The 19,834-nt window shown below is 38.9% G+C and overlaps 1 protein-coding gene across 2 annotated transcripts in view; it reads left to right on the plus strand.

Annotated features, from left to right (window-relative positions):
* The window catches only part of CFAP95 (cilia and flagella associated protein 95), a 116,893-nt gene that overhangs the window by 21,750 nt on the left and 75,309 nt on the right, over positions 1 to 19,834 (plus strand). The window contains exon 1 of one of the 2 annotated variants that reach the window (XM_045772471.2): positions 17,839 to 19,056. The exons of the other annotated variant lie outside the window; for it this stretch is intronic. Within the exon in view, the coding sequence (XP_045628427.1) occupies positions 18,890 to 19,056 (167 nt within the window). The 5' untranslated portion in view covers positions 17,839 to 18,889. Of the gene's footprint in view, positions 1 to 17,838; positions 19,057 to 19,834 lie in introns of those variants that run through there. 2 annotated transcript variants of the gene reach the window in all.

Here is a 19,834-nt window from a genome sequence, read left to right on the forward strand (position 1 = left end):
CAGATGGTAAGACTGAGTGAGAATCATATTAGTCTTTATGGAGAGTTAATAGTCTTTCTATCTAGAATTAAATACATAAGACTGGATCTGTTCTCTCAGTAGAGTAGCCTGGGGATGTGCTGGGGACCACTCCTTTGACACCAGAAGCACCTCCTTCAGCTCAGCTTTATAGTGGGAATAAACAAAGACCAACCAAATGAGAATAAGCAAAGGCTATTTATTCAGAGCGTCTACAGCAAGGGAGCTGGCTACTGTCACTTGCATTTTGGCAGATACTCAAAGGCAGGTAGAAAGGTGGAAAAAAGATAAGGCTTCAGGTAGGCCCTGATTAGAAACTGTGGACATGAGGAAGCTGTAGGCAGGCTGGGGACAAATATTAGGAAAACTGTCTCTGTCTGTCATTAATCAAATCCTGGTCATTTGGGGCCAATTGTTACTGGGGCTATTGTCTAGCTTCCTGGACCATCACTAGAGATAGCAGTCTGACTTCCTGCAGGTCTAACTTATAGCAGGCTGGCTTCCTGGGTTGGTTGATTTCCTGGGCAGGTTGTTGCAAGTCGTAGGTCAGAGTTCTGTTTTTATACATGTTCTGGTCATTGTTATTTGTATATTCAATCTCTCAATACAACACTGAATATAATATAGGAGGCACTATGACACAACACAGTACACCTAACCGTGAATAGTGCCCATTCATCATTCTTGGTGCAGGCGTCCTGCTGCATCCTGATCCAAGTATATTCTTAAACTAGTACCGCAGAGCCAGGGGAGGGGTCACTTTCACAGAAGCCTCTGGGAGTCATGCTAACAAATCCTTAGATCAGCTATAGAGGTTATTCTGCAATTGTAAAAATAATATGGGCAGCAAATGGAAGGCAAATTGAAGTGATGATTGGCTTTTCTCACAAAATACCTTTATGGCCATTGTGTTTTATCCACACGCAATGCAACCACTGTGTGAGCCTTTGAAACACCTCTCCATTATTTTTTCTTAGATTGAAGTGATTTAAGACTGTGCCATCCCGATAAAGCTATTCATGGTGCCATAATGGTAAGTCAGACAACTTGCTGAAGGACTTGATGGTGATATATCCTGAGAGTTAAATTGCCCTTGGATGGGATGCCACATGCAGGTGGTCAGACACTCCTTCTGGGAATTGTGGAGGTACTGCTACACCCCTGGCATGGGAGTTTAGATAAGAAGGAAGCAAAAGACACTGAAAAATAAATGAACCAACCGTTCTCCCTTTGGTTTCCTTTGAACAGGAATAGATATTGATTGTTAACGACTGAACTGATTTTTATACATACATTTCAAAACGTAGCACTTCAGTGGCTCTCAACAATGAGTAGTAAGTAATAATAAGGAAATTTTCGCAGTGCTTTGTTACCATTTAGAAACATTTTTACTTGTATTGCCAGAGGCCATATTGTTTAAACTTAACCCCCACCCCCAGCTGCCTGACCTGTTGTGCGAATCCCATGTTTCAAGTAATTTCAAATGAGATTGAAGAACAAACTAATTTCAATTCAGTCTAATTAAATAAGCATTTGTTGATGGCGTACCTTGTTCTCAGCACTGTCATCTCACATGATGTCAAAAGATGACATTCCAGGGGCGCCTGGGTGGCTCAGTCGTTAAGCGTCTGCCTTCGGCTCAGGGCGTGATCCCGGCATTATGGGATCGAGCCCCACATCAGGCTCCTCCGCTATGAGCCTGCTTCTTCCTCTCCCACTCCCCCTGCTTGTGTTCCCTCTCTCGCTGGCTGTCTCTACCTCTGTCAAATAAATAAATAAAATCTTTTTAAAAAAATAATAACACTAAAAAAAAAAAAAGATGACATTCCATTCCTGATCTTGAAAAAGAGGGAAGTACAAATTTAAAAATATGTTAGAAAAGCTTCATAAGAACTGCTAGTAAAATTAAAAATACAATATATACTTTTGGGGCACCCACTGGAAAAAAATTGAATGAATACTTTTAAAGTCAATAGGAATTATAGCAAATAAAGCATAGTCCATAGAGTAGACAGAAATGAAAGTAAAGCAAGAAACCATTGAAAAGAAAGAAAAACATAGTGTAACTAAACAAAAACTAAGTTATGACAACCAAAGAAAATGGCTTAAACTTCCTTTTTGAAAAACAAAGATTGGAGCACCTGGGTGGCTCAGTCAGTCAAGCATCTGACTCTTGGTTTGAGCTCAGATTGTGATCTCAGGGTCCTGAGATCGAGCCCTGCATCAAGCTCTGCACTCAGTGCAGAGTCTTCTTGAGATTCTCTCTCCCTTTGCCTCTTCTGCTCATGTGCTCTCTCTCTCTTTATAAAATAAATAAATAAGTCTTTTTTTAAAAAGAAGAAAAACAAAGATTAACTATCTTTTATCTCTAAATGAACACCTCCTAAATAATGTTAGATGGCTAAGAATAAAAACATAAGCCAAGATGCACCAGGAAAACATAAATAACCAAAGAGTATATGTTGCAGTATTAGTATCAAACAAGTATAATTATAATTCAAAAGAAATAAAATGAAGCAAAGGGCATAACTTTACATTAAAAAGAGCGATCAAAATGTCCTCTGTTAGCAAAATTGTAAGAACTAGGCTCACTGGACATTTTAAACTAGCAGCCTTTTTCTGCTCTCCTCTTAGGGTATTCATAAGGGGTAGCATCTAATACTATTCACCTTACAATCTTCCCCATCCATTTGCTGCTCATTAGAGATACTTTTGTACCTCAAAAGGTGGCTCATCATTTTTAGGATTTTTTTTTAACAGTACTTTCTGATAGGAGGAGAGATAAAGAGTTTCACAGACAAAAACTAAAGGAGTTCATGACCACTAAATCAGCCCTGCAAGAAATATTAAAGGGGACACTTTGAGTGGAAAGCAAAGACCGAAAGTGACAAAGACAAGAAAGGAAGAGAAAATCTCCAGAAACAACAACAAAACAAGTAATAAAATGGCACTAAATACATATCTGTCAATAATTACTCTGAATGTAAATGCACTAAATGTTCCAATCAAAAGACATAGGGTGTCAGAATGGATAAAAAAACAAGACCCATCTATATGCTGCCTATAATAGACTCATTTTAGACCCAAAGACACCTGCAGATTGAAAGTGAGGGGAGGGAGAAACATTTATCATGCAAATGGACATCAGAAGAAAGCCAGAGTAGTAATACTTACATCAGACAAACTAGATTTTAAACCAAAGACTGTAACAAGAGATGAAGAAGAGCACCATATCATAATAAAGGGGACTATCTAACAAGATCTAACAATTATAAATATTTATGCACCCAACATGGAAGCATGCAAATATATTAAACAATAACAAACATAAAGGAACTCATTGATAGGGGCACCTTGGTGGCTCAGTTGGTTAAGCAACTGCCTTTGGCTCAGGTCATGATCCTGGAGTCCCAGGATGAAATCCCACATCAGTCTCCCTGCCCGGCGGGGAGTCTGCTTCTCCCTCTGACCCTCCCCCCTCTCATGCTCTCTCTCTCTCATTCTCTCTCTTTCAAATAAATAAAATCTTTAATAAAAAAAAAGGAACTCATTGATAATAATACAATAATAGTAGGGGACTTTAACAGCCCACTTACATCAATGGACAGATCATCCAAGCAGAAAATCAACAAGGAAACAATGGCTTTGAATGACACACTGGATAGATTCAGAACATTCCATCCTAAAGCAGCAGAATACACATTCTTTTCACATCACATGGGACTTTCTCCAGAATAGATCACATACCAGGTCACAAATCAGGCCTCAACAAGTACAAAAAGATTGAGATCATACCGTGCATATTTTCAGACCACGACTCTATGAAACTTGAAGTCAACACAAGAAAAATTTGAAAAGACCACAAATACATGGAGGTTAAACAACATGCTACTAAACAATGAATGGGTCAACCAGGAAATCAAAGAAGAAATTTAAATATACATGGAAACAAATGAAAATGAAAACACAATGGTTCCAAACCTTTGGGTTGTAGAAAAAGCTGTCCTAAGAGGGAAGGATACAGCAATACCTACCTCAAGAAGCAAGAAAAGTCCCAAATAAAAAACCTAACCTTACACCTAAAGGAGCTAGAGAAAGAACAACAAATGAAGCCTAAAGCCAGCAGAAGAAGGGAAATAATAAAGCTTAAAGCAGAAATAAATGACATAGAAACTAAAAGAAAGCAATAGACTAGATCAATGAAACCAGGAGCTGGTTCTTTGAAAACATTAATAAATTTGATAAACCTCTAGCCAGACATATCAAAAAGAAAAGAAAAAGGACCCAAATAAGTAAAATCACAAATGAGAGAGGAGAAATCACCACCACCACAGAAATGCAAACAATTATAAGAAAATATTATGAAAAACTATATGCCAACAAATTGGACAACCTGGAAGAAATGGATAAATTCCTAGAAACATAGAAACTACCAAAATGGGAAGAAATAGAAAATTTGAACAGCTTGATAACCAGCAAAGAAACTGAATCAGTAATCGAACAAACAAAAGTCTAGGGTCAGATGGCTTCACAGGTGAGTTCTACCAAACATTTAAAGAGATAATACCTATTCTTCTCAAACTATCCTAAAAAATACAAAAGGAAGGAAAACTTCCACATCCATTCTATGAGTCCAACATTATCCTGATACCAAAACTAGATAGAGACTCCATTACAAAAGAAAACTGCAGGCCAATATCCCCAGTGAACATGAGATATTGTCCATTGTTCTCAATAAACCAATCCACCTGAATCCAACACTACATGAAAAGAATCATTCACCACAATCAAGTGGGACTTATTCCTGGGCTGCATGTGTAATTCAATATTCACAAGTCAATCAACATGATATGCCACATTAATAAAAGAAAGGATAAGAGCCATATGATTCTTTCAATAGATGCAGAAAAAGCATTTGACAAAGTACAACATCCATTCATGGTAAAAACTCTGAACAAAGTAGGGTTAGAGGGAACATACCTCAACATAATAAAGGCCATATATGAAAAACCTACAGCTAATATCATCCTCAGTGGGGAAAAACTGAGAGCTTTTCCCCTAAGGTCAAGAACAAGACAAGGATGTCCACTTTCACCACTGTTGTTTAACACAGAACTTGAAGTCCTAGCCACAGCAGTCAGACAACAAAAAGAAATAAAAGGCCTCCAAATCTGTAAGGAAGAAGTCAAACTTTCACTATTTTCAGATGACACAATACTCTCTACAGAAAACCTAAAAGACTCCACCAAAAAAATTGCTAGAACTGATACATGAATTCAGTAAAGTCTCAGAATACAAAATCAACATACAGAAATCTGTTGCATTTCTATACGCTAAAAATGAAGCAGCAGAAAGAGAAATCAAGGACTCAATCCCACTTACACTTGCACCAAAACCCTAAGATACCTGGGAATAAACCTAACCAAAGACATAAAAGACCTGTACTCTGAAAACTATGAAACACTGATGAAAGAAATTGAAGATGACACAAAGAAGTGGAAAAACATTCCAAACTCATGGATTGGAACAACAAATATTGTTAAAATGCCTACGTTACCCGAAGAAAGCTATACATTTAATGCAATCCCTATCAAAATACCAACAGCATTTTTCACAGAACTAGAACACGCAATCCTAAAATTTGTGTGGAACCACAAAAGACCCCTAATAGCCAAAGCAATCTTGAAAAAGAAGAGCAAAGCTGGAAACATTACAATTCCAGACTTCAAGTTATATTACAAAATTGTAGTGATCAAGACAGTATGGTACTGGCACAAAATAGACACATAGATCAATGGAACAGAATAGAAAACCCAGAAATGAACCCTGAATTATATGGTCAATTAATCTTCAACAAAGGAGGAAAGAATACGCAATGACGAAAAAAACAATATCTTCAACAAATGGTGTAGAAAAAATTGAACAGCAGAGGAATGAAACTGGACCACTTTCATACATCACACACAAAAATAAACTCAATACGGATTAAAGACCTAAATGTGAGACCTGAAACCATAAAAATCCTGGAAGAGAGCACAGGCAGTAATTTCTCTGACATCGGCCATAGCAGCATTTTTGTAGATGTTTCCTGAAGCAAGGGAAATAAAAGCAAAAATAATATAATAAAAAAAATATTATTAAAAAAAGTGAAAATAAACTATTGGGACTTCATCAAGATAAAAAAACTTCTGCACAGCGAAAGAAACAATCAACAAATCTAAAAGGCAATCTACAGAATGGGAGAAGATATTTACAAGTGACATATCTGATAAAGGGTTAGTTTCCAAAATATATAAAGAACTTATAAAACAACACCCAAAGTTGTAATAATCCAGTTGTAGGCAGAAGACATGAATAGACATTTTTCTAAAGAAGACATACAGATGGTGAACAGACGTGAAAAGATGCCCAATATCACTCATCGTCAGGGAAATAAAAATTAAAATTACAATGAGATACCACCTCATACCAGTCAGAATGGCTAAAATTAACAACACAAAAAACAACAGGTGTTAGCAAGGATGCAGAGAAAGGGGAACCCTCTTACACCGTTGGTGGGAATGCAAGCTGGTGCAGCCACTCTGGAACACAGTATGGAGGTTCCTCAGAAAGTTAAAAAGTAGAACTACCTTATGATCCAGCAATTGCATCACTAGATGTTTACCCAAAGGATACGAAAATCTTATTTGAAGGAATACATGCACCTTGATGTTTATAGCAGCAATGTCCACAATAGCCAAACTATGGAAAGAGCCTAAGTGTCCATCAACTGATGCATGGATAAAGAAGAGGTGGTATATTTACTTATGTGTGTATATATATGTGTACACACACACACACACACACACACACACACACACACATGGCAATGATGTGAATGGAGCTAGAGAGTATTATGCTAAGCAAAATAAGTCATTCAGAGGAAGACAAATACCATCTGATTGCACTCATATGTAGAATTTAAGAAACAAAACTAAATAAACATGGGGGGAAAAGAGAGAAAGGAAAACCAAGAAACAGACTCTTAACTATAGAGAACAAACTGATGGCTACCAGAGGGGAGGTGGGTGGGGGGATGGGTTAAATAGGTGGTGGGGATTAAGGAAGACACTTGTGATGAGCACCAGGTGTTCTATGTTGAACCACTAAATTCTACACCTGAAAATAATATTACATTCTATGTTAACTAACTGGAATTTAAATAAAAACTTGAAAAATTAACAATGAATAAAATTAAAATAAAAGTAATACTTTCTGAAATATTTATTTTAGTTTTCTGTTGCTGCATAACAAATTACCAAAAATGTAATGGCTTAAAACAGTGTTTGTTAGCTCACAGTTCTGTAAGTCAGAAGTGGGGCAGGCTTCACTGGGTTCTCTAGGATCTCACAAGGCTAAGATCAAGATATCAGCTAGACTGGGCGCTTATCTGAAATCTCTAGGGAAGAAATCACTTCCAAGATCATTCTGGTTGTTGGCAGAATTCATTTCCCTGCAACTGTAGCACTGAGGTCTCCATTTTCCTGCTAGCTGTCAGCTGCACACGACTCTTAGAGCTCCTAGAGGCCACTCTCCCTTCCTTCATTTGGGCCCCTCCATCTTTAAAACCAGCAACAGTACCTGGAATCCTCCTGTTTTGTTTTTTTGGTTTTTTTTTTTCACTTTTTAAGTTTTATTTTAATTCCAGTCAGTTAACATGCAGTGTTATATTAGTTTCAGGTGTACAATGTAATGGACTCCTTCTATTTTAGATCTTTCTTTCTCTTCTGCCACCAGACAGAAAACTCTCTGCTTTCACAGGGCTCATGTGGTTAGATAGGTCCACCCAGATAATCTCCCTTTTGATTAACTCAAAGTCAACTGACTAGTACTCTTAATTGCATCTGCAGAATCTCATTTGTCATGTAATGTAACATAATCACAGGTGTAATATTGCATTCATTATATTCATACTCCCTCATATTAGGGAAGGAAATCTTGGTGGAGGACATGGATTTTAGGATTCTAGCTGCCACATTGCTCGTAGGCTTCTCTTCACTTACTGCCACGTGAATCCTAAAGGCTCAGCAGCCTTTACAACTATTTTGGAGTCTCTTAATTTTACCAAAATTTGAATTTCTGTTTTCCATATTTTTGTGGCTTTCAGATTTCCATGGTAAGAGGAAACTGCTAATGCGTCCATGTTCATGTTAAAAATTTCTCTGACCATTTTTGATAGTGATTTATCCCTTCATCAGGTGGTTTTATAACTCCAGGATTTGTTTCTTTGGAATTTTGATTCAGATTAGCTAACATGCTGCATCTGATAATTCAAGCATTTGAGTTGGGGGGGGGTGATTGGTAGTAGGGGACTTAAATCTATTATTTGTTGTTTTTGCTTATCCTACCTTATTTCCTTCTGTGTTTCCCAGTAACATCTTGTGAGCTCACCCTTGTTGAATTTAATCTGGGGGAATCCTGAGAATATAAATTGGGGATACTTGCTTTGGCGAGGATTTGTATTTTTTTATTTTTAAAGATTTCAGGGGCACCTGGGTAGTGCAGTCGTTAAGCGTCTGCCTTCGGCTCAGGGCGTGATCCCGGTGATCTGGAATCGAGCCCCACATCAGGCTCTTCCGCTGGGAGCCTGCTTCCTCCTCTCCCACTCCCCCTGCTTGTGTTCCCTCTGTCGCTGGCTGTCTCTCTGTCAAATAAATAAATAAAATCTTTTTTAAAAAAAAGATTTCGTTTATTTGAGAGAGAGATAGCACATGAGAGAGAGAGAGAATGAGCAGGGGGAGGGGCAAAGGGAGAGGGAGAAGCAGGCTCCTCACAGAGCAGGGAAATCCACGAGGGGCTGGATGCAGGCTTGACCCCTGGGTCCCCAGGATCATGACCTGAGTCAAAGGCAGATGCCCAACTGCCCAACTGACTGAGCCACCCATGCACCCCCGAGAATTTGTATTTTCATAGACCCCTTCTGTTGTTGCTTCAAAGGCTCCAGGCTTAATGCAGGACACTTGATAATGAGCTTTCAACCTTGCCAGAGGTCCAAAGCTTAGTCACAAGATGGTAGTTCCGATCCAAGTATTAGCCCCAGGGCATGCATATATTTTGAATTTTTTATTTCTCCCTGATCTTGTTTCAGTTCTTCTATTTTCTCTTTCTCTTCCTCCCTCCTTCCCTCTCTTCCTTCCTGTCTCTTATCCTTTCTTTCTTCCTTTCTCCCATGCTTATGTTGTGCTAATAAAGGCAAAGAATCAAATGTGTGGGACACAGTGGTAGCCCTACTGTAGTTGGCATTGGTCAGAGTAAAACAGTGTGCTCTTTCCTGAGAATCACTTTTTAAGGGGATCAGGATCAAACTGATGCACATCCGGAGGTTTTCAGCCAAAATGAATATGAAAAATACGTAGATTTGTTTACTTTGTTTACCTGCGAAAAGAGAAGGCATGTTAACTCTCTTCATGTATCTGAAAGGATTTTTCACAAGAGAGAAATAAAGCTTATCTTTTATCTTCCAGAAGCCGAACCAACAAGTGCATCTAGCAGAAGGTTCATGTTAGCTCAGCATAAGATGGAATTTACGATTATACTTGTACGAAACTGGAATGGGCTGCCTTTGTGAATCGTGAGCTCTCTCCTCTGGGTTCATGTAGAGGTAGGTAGGATAGGTCTCCTTAGCAGTATTCTAGAGGCCAGGAGTACCCTTCTCCCTTGGCTAAGATGCTGTACCATGTAACTTTCACTCTCCCGGTGAGCTCAGATTCTAGGCTTGTTCATTCCGTGACTCTTATAAATTTAGATAGAAAGGAAGAAATTATAGCCATCTGGAAAATAAAAAACATTTATGCCACATTCTGAGTATAATGGAAGGAAATTTTGTGTCACAGTACTGAAGAAACTTTTCCAATTGGTGAATCGGAGTAATCATTAGTATTTTTTACTTCTAAAATAGTCTTCCCTGTAATGTGCCAAGAAGAAAAGGCAATTAATTTTTACACAAAATATTCTCCTCATGCATATCCACACTGGGAGAAAATATGATGCATTTTTTAATAATAATAAGGTTCAGTCAGAAATAGAATTTAGTTCATCTTAAACTAAATAGAATAGACACTGGTAAGTGAGAAGAGATGACAGTACATGAGCTATATAATTACATTTAAAATACATTTCAGGGTAGTTTCCTTTAATATTAAAACTGTAATTCTTGATAGAAATGGATACAGGCTTTTTGAATATTTTTGTAAAGGATATTGAGATCTTGGTATTTTTGTTCTTAGAATTTTATATGAACATAAAATCACACTTGTTCTAAAGTCATCACTTTAGGGAAAACAACACATTTAACCTTTCACTGTGGAATAAAAGCTTATGTTGAAATGTTTTAGAAATTCAGATACCCTTTACATTCTCTGGATTCTAGAGTGACAAGAGAAATCTGAGGAAGAAAGATTCAAGTCCCCTAGTCCTATTAGGGACAGTGAACACACCACAGTGGGGTGGGGTTACTCTGAGAAAGGAAAATCAATCCAGACACAGAGTAGATGAGAGTAAACGAAAGGCAAAATGGGAGCCAGATGTTTTTCAGGACAAAAATGAAATTTGATCCCAAGTGACAGGCAAAGGGATGAGAGACCCAAACTATTTGACTGTATTTTATGAAAGCTTTGGGAGTATGGAATTGTATAATGTCAGAGGAAATTAACAAGGGGGGGGAATTTTGGAAACATACTGCTAGCCCAGCCTTACAAACAACTTAATGCCTTAAGTTGAAAAGCCATGACATATCTAGAGGAGACAAAAGTTACAGAAGTAAAGAACATAATACTGTAGTCCTACTAGAGAGTTCAGGCTCCTGAAAACAAGAATATATATACATATGTAGTATCTGTAGTAGGATAAGATTAAGAACCTTCCTTGGAGTCTAAAGATAAGAATATAAGACTGGCTTTGTCTCTGGTTGTGTGATTTAGTTTACTCATCTTAGAAATAAAAATGCCAATATGAACCCCACATTATTTTTGTAAGGGCCAGGTAAGAGAATATATCTGAAAATATTTTATGAAGTGTCTACACTACAGATACCTACTGCCTACAGTGGGTATCTGTTGTTTTTGCCTATCAGGCATGCTTTCCCATTATTTTGAGAATCAATCTGTTTTTCCCTTTAGTCCAATCCCATACTTTCAGTCTAGATTAGTCAGAAAGGGCAAACCTCCCTCGGGAGGGGAGACCATGACACAGATCAAGCTGGGGAGCATACTAATCAACCCTGGGCCTTGAGCTAGTGGTTTTTTTTAGAACAATCATGAGTCAGGTCAGGCCAATCAGTTTCTAGGACTTTTGTTGGAGCTAGAGGAAAGAGGAACACTTTATGTTATGAGAGGGTAGGGAAGCAATGTAAGTTGTTAGCCACTGGGGAGAGAATAAGCCATTCTCAGCCATTTGCCTGAAAATAAGCTTACCCAAGAAGGAAAGCAAAACCAAGAAATAGTGAAATAGCATCCCAAGACATCATCAACTCCTGGGATTCATATATGCTTGAAGCCAGAATTGCCCCTGTAATTTCCATCTACATGAGTCCGTAAACTCCTCTTTTTGTCCTAACTCGTAAGATTTGGCTTTGTGTCATTGGTCGTCAAAACTGTACTATATGAGTCACTATGATTAGGGAAACTTTAACTAGAAATTATTAATGTTACTTGGAAACTCTCCACACCTAATGTATACTAAAGCAATTACAGTTGCCCCTTAAACAATGGAGGGGTTGGGGTTAGATTTCCTTGATTGGCTCTGTCATGGGTCCTATGAAGTCATACACAATGTCTAGACAGTTCTTTCCAGCAGGAATTTATTGTTTTTTGGGCTTGATGGTTCTCATAGTTGTTGGTTTTTTTTTTTTTTTTTTTTTTTTTTGTAACAACAGTGGCATCTTTAATGGTATAATCTTTCCAGACTTTCTTGATGTTCTCTGTATTGGGTTTCTCTTTCATAGAATTGACAATCATTCCCATAGAGTAGTGTGTGTACTGAGCCTTAAAGGTCCTTAGGAAACCCTGATCAACAGTGATTAGAGATGTTGCATTTGGGGGCAAGTAGACCACTTTCATGCTGTCAGTGTTGAACTCATGGGAATCTGGGTGGCCAAGGGCATCATCCAATATCAAAAGAAAATATTTCCTGACTTCAAGGACAAAGCATCATGATGGCATCAGCTCAGAAAAAAGGGTTCTTGTTGTCCAGACCTTCTTGTTGTACATCCAGAAGACTAGAAGCTGGTGTTTATCTTTTCTCTTCAAGGCTCAGGGGTTAGCAGCCTTTTAGATAAGGGCAGTCCTGATCATAAACCAGACTGCATTTGCACAAAAGACTGAGTTAGCCTATCCTTTCTGCCTTAAATCTTGGTGCTAGCTTCTCTTCCTTACTAATACATTTTTTTAAAGAAAGATTTTATTTATTTGAGAGAGAGAGAGCCCGAGAGAGAGCACAAGAGGAGGGGAGGGGTGGGGAGAGGCAGAGGAAGAGACAGAAGCAGGCTCCCCACTGAACAGGGAGCCCAACATGTGGGTTGATCTCAGGACCCCAGGATCATGACCTGAGCTGAAGGCAGACACTCAACCAACTGAGCCACCCAGGCGCCCCCCCTTACTTAATACATTTTTATGGCAATTTTCCCCCCAGAATAGGGCACTTTCTTCTGTATTAACTATCTGTTCAGGCAGATATCCTTTCTCCTCAATGATTTTCTTAATGGCATCTGGGAATTTGTCTGCTGCTTCTTGGTTGGCAGAAGCTGCCTCTCGGTATCTTGACATTTCTTAAACCCAAATCTTTTATTTTTTTATTATTTTTTTATTTTTTAAGTCATCTCTACACCCAATGTGGGGCTTGAACTTACAACCCTGAAACCAAGAGTCGCATGTTCCACCAACCGAGCCAGCCAGGCACCCCTAAAGCCAAACCTTTTTAAAATTATCAAACCATCCTTTGCTGGCATTAAATTCTCGAGCTTTAGATCCTTCACCTTCCTTTTGTTCTAGTTGTCATGTAGTGACTTTGCTTTTTCATGAATCATATTAGAGTAGATAAGGATGGCTTTCTTAAAGCAATCCTGCACCCACATACAAGCTGCATTTTCAAAATGATATAAAAAGGTATTTCGCAGAAAGTGCAGGGTTTTCATGCCTGCTGGCAAAGCTGCAGCAACAGCTTCACAAATTTTCCTTTTTTTTTTTTTTTTTTTTGTTTAAATTGTGCTTATGCTGAACTCCTTTATCTTGAAATGGTGGGCAACCACAGCTGCAGACCTCAGTCTGTGGTACACATCAAGCAAATCATCTTTTTCTTGTAATGTCATGACTTCTTGGGACTCTTGGGAGCACTTCCAGCATCACTAGTGGCACTTCCAATGGGTCCCGTGGTGTTATTCAAGGTTTATAACATTGCACTAAACATGATGAAAATGATGTGAGAACCATGAGAGATGGCTTTTTACTGTGCAGCACAATTTACTGGAGAGCCAAAGTGCTCAAGTGGAAATGTTCAGCGTCATAGGACGTTGGAAGAGGGTGCTCACGACACTTGAACTCGCTGCAGGAGCAATGGGAGGTGGCTACCAAATTATTACCTTAGTACAGTAGGTACTACAATTAATTTTCTGCAGTTATGGCTTAATACAGCATCTTTACACTTGCTCACATTTCTCTTGACTGCAAATGGCACTATGTATGGTCTGTAAGTGTGTGCATAAGCTCTGATAAATTTTAACTTTTCTTTAACAGATTTGTATATATTTTATAGTAGTAAACAATAAAAGAGACTAGTATCTACATATATATTTAAGAATTCATGACATACCGACTGTTTTCTTAATTTTTCGATATTTTTAGGTTACAGTTTGCAAGTTTTTTCAAATTGTCACAAATCTCCGAAAACTTTTCCAATATATTAATTGAAAAAATTCCATATGTAAGTGGACGTGTGCAGTTCATAACTGAGTTGTTTAAGGGTTAACTATACTAATTGGTCATAGAATGGGTGCTAAGAATATAAATGATTGTTTGGTCTTGAAAATCCTTACTCTAAGTCTGCTTCCTTTGTTATTATTTTTTAACATTATCATACTTGCTTTATTCCGGCCCTGGCCCTTTAGAAAATGATCTTTTCCCTGAAATAATCTGAAAACCTCTGTAGTTTAAAGCAACCTAAACATGATGCTGTAGAAAGAGATTTAATGAACAGAGGAAATAGCACCACAAGTCTGGCGTATGCCAGCCAAACGCAAGAAACTCAACCTCGTGCAGCACTCAGACAGTCCTTTAAGGTTCTGGAAATTCTCCAGCTTCTTCCCTGAGCTCCCGACCTCTACTCCAGACTGGTGACTGGGCATCCTCAGCTGTGTGTGTGGTGTACTCACCAGCCAGAAAACTCCTGCACACACCTGATCCTCTGGGGGAAGCCTTTCAGTGGGTTTCTTACCAGCCTGCTCACCGTGCATCTGGGAGTGGGACTTGTGGGGACATGGGAAAATGTCCATCACCGTCAGGAGCAAAAGGTGCCCAAATCCAGTTTCTTTTCTCTGAGCTTCCTCCCTGGGAGAGGATGTTCCTTTATGCAGAGTTAAGAGCATGAGAAACAGAAAGCCACAACAATACTGAACTTAATTTCAAGTACCTCTCCTTTCCTAAGAATGGTTAACTGGTAGATACATGGTCTCATTCTTGTCGCTAATAAACAGTAAAGGTGCCAAGAAACCAAAGCAGCACAGGGTAGAAAAGGAAGAAACCAAGGGTTTAGATCATTTGTGAAAATGGATATTCAGTCTTTGAATAATTAAAGATATCCAATCTGTAGAATGTTAAAGAACTCCCTAATCTACATTTATGTTAGAGGATGTCATTACTAATCCAGGACATTAAAATTTTATCATAATAGTTATGGACAGTTCTGCCAAAGAATCTCACTTATTGGCTATCAAAATAAGGAAATGCTGAATTATAGAATACCATATTTTGAATATTTAATAAATTAATCCTCTCTGCTGATAGTAGGAGTTCTAGAGATCATGCCTGTTGCATGACAGCACTTAGTCAATATGCTAATTAATAATAATTGTTTGAGAGCAAGTCAATGCCTAATAGGTTTACAAACCAAATTAGAAGTACAGAGAAATCATACTTAAGGTTAAATTCATTTTTAAAAAGACCATTGGTAGTTATGAATACTTAAAGGAAAGGAAAGAAGATTGGAGCTTTTGTCAGAGTTGACTCTTTTGAGAGTTCTTGGGTCATTAAATGGGAGCTTATTCATATAATTTTGGCCCTGGTATCTGGATCTCATTATTTTTCTTTCATATTTTTCACATAACTGAATTGTACCAGATTATCTTGGGTGCCCAACAACAGATTCTGACTCTGAAATCCATTTCACTTCTCAAAGGAGGAAGAAGGGGAGGAGGAAATAGGAGAGAGGGAAGGAGAAGAGAAAGAAGGGGAGGGAAGAAGAAGAGAAGGAGTAGAGCATCGGAAAGGAAAGGATAAAGGGAGGAAATGTGGGAAAAGGGAAAGAAGGGTGAGAGGGAGGAGGAAAGGATGGAAGTGGGGATGTGGAAGGAGTGGGGAAGACCAAAAATCTCATTCATTTTGACATTGGTGGTAGACTCTAACTTTTTTGTATAAAACATTCTCAAGTGAACCCCGAGATGTGTATGTAGTGGGTGACGGGAGCTCCCTATTCCTGGAGAATTAAAAAAATATGATGCTATCAATCCTTGATTAGGACATAGATACTTAATTTTAAACTTCTGAGTATTATATAATTTAAATACAAATTGGGTTTTTTTTTAATAGATTTAAACGATTCAACATGGAGATAGTACAAGGTAATTTTCTTACAGAATTAGATTTTTGTTTTCTCAGCTTAATTGCATGATATTTGGTAGAAGAAAGTTTGATGCTGGGGGGAGAATAGGCTGATAGTGACTTTGGAAGGTTCTGGGCAGGTGCTTTCCTGGAATTGAGCCGATGATCGTTAAGACAGAAAGAGAAAGGAGATGCTGTAGAGGTTTGCCCCTGTGGCCATTTACATCTGGCTGGTTTACATCTGTTTTAGGTTTGCTGTTCTGGTCAGGTCTTCTTGGCAACTTCTTAAATAATCTGATAAAACGGATAAATATATTAGAGTAGCCTCACATGATAGGGGTTCCCACTTCCTGAGTTGGTCTGCCTGCACTTTCCTGTAGAAAGTCCTGTTTCAGCCACTTGAACTATAATTTTCTTACCCCAAGGATATTATGGTGAAAAGAGATTAATCTAAATAGAAGGCATTGCTTTAATCCCTACACTTCATTGGTTTGATGAAGTTTGAGGAAAACAGGAATAACTCAAGTGTGTTGAGGATCAGTGATTTCACATTTAAAAAGCATAAAGCTTATTAATGGTCTTGAAGAGAAAAGATTTCATATGAATACAAAACCATCATTGTCACTGGTAACATATCCAAATATCTTGCCAACATTTTTCTGATTCAGACTGTTAAATTTCATATTAAAATACAATAAAAAGATACTCATTTGAAAAACCCTTGTAAACAGACAAAGCTTGAAAAACAGAACGTATATTTAGGAAACTCCACACAAACAAGCACATTTTAGGGCGCTTTTCCAAGTGATAAGGGCAGAGTTAGGATGTAACAATAGCAGTAGTAGTTGAAATTTAATTGAGAGCTAAGCATCCATTAGGCACTGTTCCACCTGCTTTCAATATATTATCTTACATAATTCTCACAAAACCCTTCTGTTCTCTTCCTATTTCATCGATAAGCAATCAGCAAAGCAAAAATTCCACAGAATGTACTGGTGTATACAAAGAGAATGGAAGGAGTCTGAACTTGAGGGTGTCAGAGAGTCAATCTCATATATCCCAACACAAGGATGTTGAAAAGTGTTTAGTAGACACAGAAGACATAAATCTGGTAAAGTTGGTATAAAGGGGAAAAAGTATAACAAAAAAGCATATTCATAGACTAAACTAGGCTTCAGCTTGGTTTAAGGAACTCTAAAATAATAAGCTACATTTGTTTTAAATCTCTGTAGTACCCATCCATGTACCTCAGAAAGGGCTTGACTCTGGACAGCCTCTGTCTCTGAGTCAAACTGGCTGCAGAAACCTGACATCTTGGTCGTGTATATATTATGTTGCCATCACTTTAAGCATAAGCAAAGTAAATACACTTTAAGCATAAGTAAAATAAAATTTTAAAAAACAGATGGTAGTAATGATGGTAATATTTTTGGAGTGACAGCAACATGTTTTGCTTTGTTTGGGCAGAATTAAGCTTAACACGGATCTTATTTAGCCTTTTCAAGTTAATTTCTATTTTTCTTTTTCATTTCTTCAAGAAGAAAAGGGCTAAAATAGCGCTCAGTACTCACTAGCATTTTTCTGGTGACAGTGGACTATTTATCTGGTTTTAAATAACATGGCTTAACTGTGGCTGTCAGTAAAATAAGGGCCTTAGCATACCACAGGCACCCACACTAGGTACCACAGGCCACAGAGAAGCACTTAGTAGTTGTGTGTAATCAAATTTGTGAAAACTGATCCAGAAGACCACTTCATTATTTATAGGAGTGCTATATAATAAATCTTTTGCAAACTATAGAATCCATTTGTAATGTGAAATGTCTCTTAATTTGTGTTTTTAAGTTTGTATTTTTGTGTATATGTAGTCTTTATAAAGTAAGACACTTCTGGAATTTATGGAAGCCCAGGTAAATCTACAGTACTCAAAGGCAGTATTCATTCTCATACTCTGAAATGATGCCATGTATTAAGCATCATGCCAGGTCAGAGGGATGGCCATGATGAAGTCCACTAATGCTCTTATGGTGCTCAACTCAGCTGGGGAGGAGAATTCTGATGTGTTAAATATTCCTCTCTTAGAAAGTCAAAGATGAAATAAGCACCTTCCTTCTACAAAGCAGCTATCCAATCATTTCTTGAAAGCAGTGCCATAGGTAATCTTTTTGAAATCTCCTCGTCACATATTAACACAATAATGTAATGAATTTGTGTTGTCATAAAGTATCAAGTGTGAAAATGAGAACTGGCAGGTCTCAGGGAGCTGAATGCCCTGGAGCCCTAAACTGTACCTTAGAGGTTGGGTCTTTCAGCGTTACAGCCTGAAGGGACCTCAGATTCTTGTGTCTACCCTGCCCCCTTCTCCGTCCCATCCCGTACTGTTTTTTCAGAGGAAGAAACTCGTGCTCACAAAGGTTGAGAAAGTAGCTGAAACCGGAATCAGTCAAGGCTTTTTCATCCCCAGACTTTTTAGCTGATTTGCTGAATGATTATGCTCGTCCTTCTCAGAAAAGCTATATAAATGACATATTTTAGGGTTTGAGGGGTGTTCTCTTGCTCCCTTTTAATTAAACTTACATGCTTGTAAGTAGAAGGTGTGGTGGCAACAGATGATGGATGGTAAAAAGAACTTCTGCAAGGATGGTCGGAGCAGACCTGCTCTGGGCTCAGGTCCCCTAAGCCCTTAACTGACCCGCCGGTCCCCCTTAACTCCGCCGGCCACTCTCAGGTTTAGGCTGGTGGTAGGGTGAAACTACAGATTCCAGGAGGCCGAGGATGTCCCTCCCAACCTCTCCGTAGGCGGGTTGCTCCCCTCGTTGCATTCTGGGAAATGTAGTTTCTTTCTAATCAGTAACCACTGTGTCTGGGAAACCAGAGCTATTAGGTTTGAGGGATCCGCCCCTCCACTGGCCCCGCCCTCTCCATTGACCCCGCCCCAGGTTGCTCAGGAGATGAGAGACGCCGAATCCTGATCGGTGTTGGGTGGGGAGCAGAATAGGTGCGGAAAGAAATCCTCCGAGGTCTGAATGTGGCCGGCCTCAATGGAGCGCTCTGGCAGTTCCTGCCAGGACTGGTGCAGCAGTAGGCAATACTGGTTTGAGCTCGGACCCATGGACTTGCTGGAGCGCAAGGGCTCCCTCACCCTCCGCTCCCATCACAAGAAGTACTCGAAACCCGTGTTGGTGTATTCTTGGTGAGCGAGCTCTCTGCAGTTCCCGGCTGCTGGGGGAAGGGATGGGGAGGAGAGGAAAGGACAGTAATAGAAAGAGGGCAAAGGTGTTGAGGATGGAATAAACAGATAAGAGAATGAAAAAAGAGGAAGAGAAGAGCAGAGAAAGGAAAAAGGAAGAGGTGAGAAAGAAAAAGATGAGACAAGTGAGCTAACTAGGAGAGGAGACAAGGGAGAAAAAAGAAAGGGAAGAAAGATCTTCAAAGGAGAGATAAAGAGGGTGGGAGTGAGAGCTGGGGCAGCAGGAAGAGATAGGAAAGCCTCCAAGAGCAGCTCCCCAGACATACTGAGACCTGCTGCAGCAGCTCCCTGTCCACCAGAGGTCATAGATCACCCTCACAGACGATGGAGGTGAGGGTTTTTGCAGAGGCCTAGAAATCACATTTCTGAGATAACATTACTTATTCATAAAAGGAAGGGTCGGTTAGGGAACAGCAGGAGGGAGATGAGTTAATTTGTCTAAACCCTCCTTGATCCTATTCATTCATGTTATGTATGTGAACCCTGCAATTTCTGTCTTGCAAACTTTCTACGGCTTACCCACTTTCCTACAAGTCCACTCCCCTACTTTTAATTCCCTTTCCTAAAACTAACTCTCTGCCTGTTTTGAACTCAGTGTGAGAGGCTAGATAGACTTGGGATCCAAAGCTATATTGGGAAGTAGAAAATCCTCTTTTAGCCTCATACAGGGGTTACCTCATAGATCTCAAGCAAAACACTTAGCTCTTCCATGATTTTGTTA

This window comes from Ursus americanus, chromosome 34 (assembly GCF_024610735.1).
Source record: "Ursus americanus isolate L20-20 chromosome 34, mUrsAme1.1.p, whole genome shotgun sequence".
In the NCBI taxonomy this organism is placed as follows: Eukaryota; Metazoa; Chordata; class Mammalia; order Carnivora; family Ursidae; genus Ursus; species Ursus americanus.